The sequence below is a fragment of the Atta colombica genome, unplaced genomic scaffold, assembly GCF_001594045.1.
Source record: "Atta colombica isolate Treedump-2 unplaced genomic scaffold, Acol1.0 scaffold146, whole genome shotgun sequence".
NCBI lineage: Eukaryota > Metazoa > Arthropoda > Insecta > Hymenoptera > Formicidae > Atta > Atta colombica.
In genome coordinates, this window is record NW_017259235.1 from 726604 (window position 1) to 729092 (window position 2489).

The 2489-nt window shown below is 36.8% G+C and overlaps 1 protein-coding gene across 1 annotated transcript in view; it reads right to left on the minus strand.

Moving 5' to 3' along the window:
- Positions 1-438: 438 nt before the first annotated feature.
- The window catches only part of LOC108685111 (leucine-rich repeats and immunoglobulin-like domains protein 1), an 8543-nt gene continuing 6492 nt past the window's right edge, over positions 439-2489 (minus strand). The window contains exons 4-5 of the mRNA XM_018189761.1: positions 2059-2391; positions 439-1940 (exon numbers count right to left, since the gene is read on the minus strand). Coding sequence (XP_018045250.1) covers positions 507-1940; positions 2059-2391 — 1767 coding nt within the window. The 3' untranslated portion in view covers positions 439-506. The remainder of the gene's footprint in view (positions 1941-2058; positions 2392-2489) is intronic.

Genomic DNA, 2489 nt, shown 5'->3' on the forward strand with positions numbered 1-2489 from the left:
GTACAATATTTAAATAATCTTCAATCATATTACTTTTTATAACATTCCCGTACAGATTGACTCATTATGTATAGACTACTGTGTATTATAAGTATTTATTTCAATCGTATAGATCAATCTTTGAAAATGAATTCGAGACTATAAAAGCAAAACTTACATTGTCCATTTTGTAAGATTTTTAATAATATTAAAAGAACATCTTGTTTATGTACAAAACGTGAATAGATTATATCTTCCTTCTTTCAGAAAAGTAACTTTAGAAAAGTAACTTTAACATATTTAATTAAAATTAAAAATAAACATTTATAACCAAGTACACTAAAGTTAATTTTTGCTATATGTAATTCTTGTTTATAGAAATAATGTAGTTTGTAAAGTGTAGAATAAAATTACATACTTAATTTAATATTTCGTTAGAGAGAAAGAGAAAATGTGCCAGTTTTGCTTCTATATCTCTATTTCTGAATTCTTAAATTCGGAATCTTGAATTCGTGACCAATTCCTTGTTAAACTTTCGTCGTCGCTAGGAGTTTAATATAATGAGCTTTGTGAGTAATTTCAAACTCTTGGGCTGGCAAAAAGCATTGAGCCTGAATCCTTGGATGTCGCAGACGCCTTACAAGATTTCTGCCGAGTATGGCAAGGAGAACAAGGAGAACACCGGTAGCAGCAATCACGGCCATAATAATGAATATCTCAACGTTTCGCCTGCTGTAACTCTGCTCGACTAATTCAACGCAACGGAACCTCTCGCGATTGTCTACCAAGTTATCAGACATCACAATAATATTGGTGAGTTCATCCAAACTGGCGCACACTCTGTAATAACCCGGCAATGACACATCCACATCGATGATGGATGCGGAGCTACAATTGAGTCTCTGTCGATGTACTACAGAGATCTCGTTGAACACGAAAATTGATAATTGACAAGTTGATGATGAATCAATAATCGTGTCTTTTGTTTTAGAAAGAATTACATCGATGTGCAAATAGCTTTTATCATCAGATACATTTACGTGAACATCAGTGATCCGTGAATAGGGAGATATTTGCGTAGATATTGGAGAACGAGAATTTCCTTCTTTTGTGTATTGATCTTCCGTCGCTATTCGCTGCTGAGTCTTTTCTAAAACGATGACATCGCTACAACCTAGACCAAGGGATACATCGTTATAAACGTTGGGTATCAATAAAACTACACAATAACGATATTTGTGATGTAATTGTAGATGTAGAGAGGCCGGTATGGTGACCGGTAAGATGCAAGGATCTCGCATCGTCCGGGAATCACAATGTAGTGGGCTGGACTCTGTTTGAATCTCGTTATCGTCAATTGTTTCGTAGACGATAAGCGAATCACAAGTATAACGGTCAGCGCACTGCTCCACATGCCACAATAAATTGATACCGGTTGATTCATCGTAGTGAAATTCTTTGAGACTTAGTTGTGCACCTGCCGGATGTGATTCCCGGGTCATCATGGGTGGTGTGGGCTCGCCACAAAGTAGACTACCCGGCGGTACTTGCATTAGGATACCATTCTCCAAGGCAGGTGGTGTCGCGCACACTGCCGATGACTTATCCTCTTCTGTTAGGCTGGAGTTTGCCAGCCAATTAGCAAACTCCAGCAAGGTACAATCACAATTTAACGGATTGTCGGCGAGGGAGAGCTTCTTGAGGCGCAGCTTTGATGTTAGCACATCGTTAGCTACAATTGTGATGTCATTGTCATCTAATCGTAGATCTTGTAAACTTTTCAATGGTACCACCAAATCGGCCGTCAACGCACGCAGAAAATTGTGCGTTAAATCTAAATACATTAATTTTTCTAAATGAGCCAAGGAAGCACTAGACACGGCGACGATACGGTTGTTCGCCAGGTCCAGTCGTGTTAAAGTTGATAGGTACTTAAACGAATGATCCTCTAATACATCAATCTGCAAATCAACATTTAATAATTTAAATAAAATAATTTTGATGTAATTAATTTTTTTATATTCTTTTAAATGACATTTCTCTAACTTATAAACTTAATTTTTAAACGAATACACTCACTTGATTATGACTCAAACTGAGATAAGTAAGATTTCTAAGCCCCATGAGAGCTCCTTGTTGGACATTGACGAGACTGTTTTCTGAGATTGTAAGGAAATGTAATTTGGGCATTTGTGGTAATAGATTGGGACCCATCGGACCCAGCAATAAATTGTTCGAAAGATCTAGTTCTTCTAAGCGCTTCAAACCTCTCAACGCGGACAAGGCGGAAACACTCAGGCGATTTCCACGCATTCTTAGCGAACGTAATGCCGGCAATGTTAAAAAAACCTGCGGCGACAATTGTGACAGAAGATTGTCACACAAGTCTAGATAAGTCAAATTTGACAGTCCCTGAAACAGAATATTTTATTACTCTTTATAATCAATCTCCTTAAAATTATTTTTCATAAATTGTTCTCTTACAAAAAGAATTCATATATATATATATA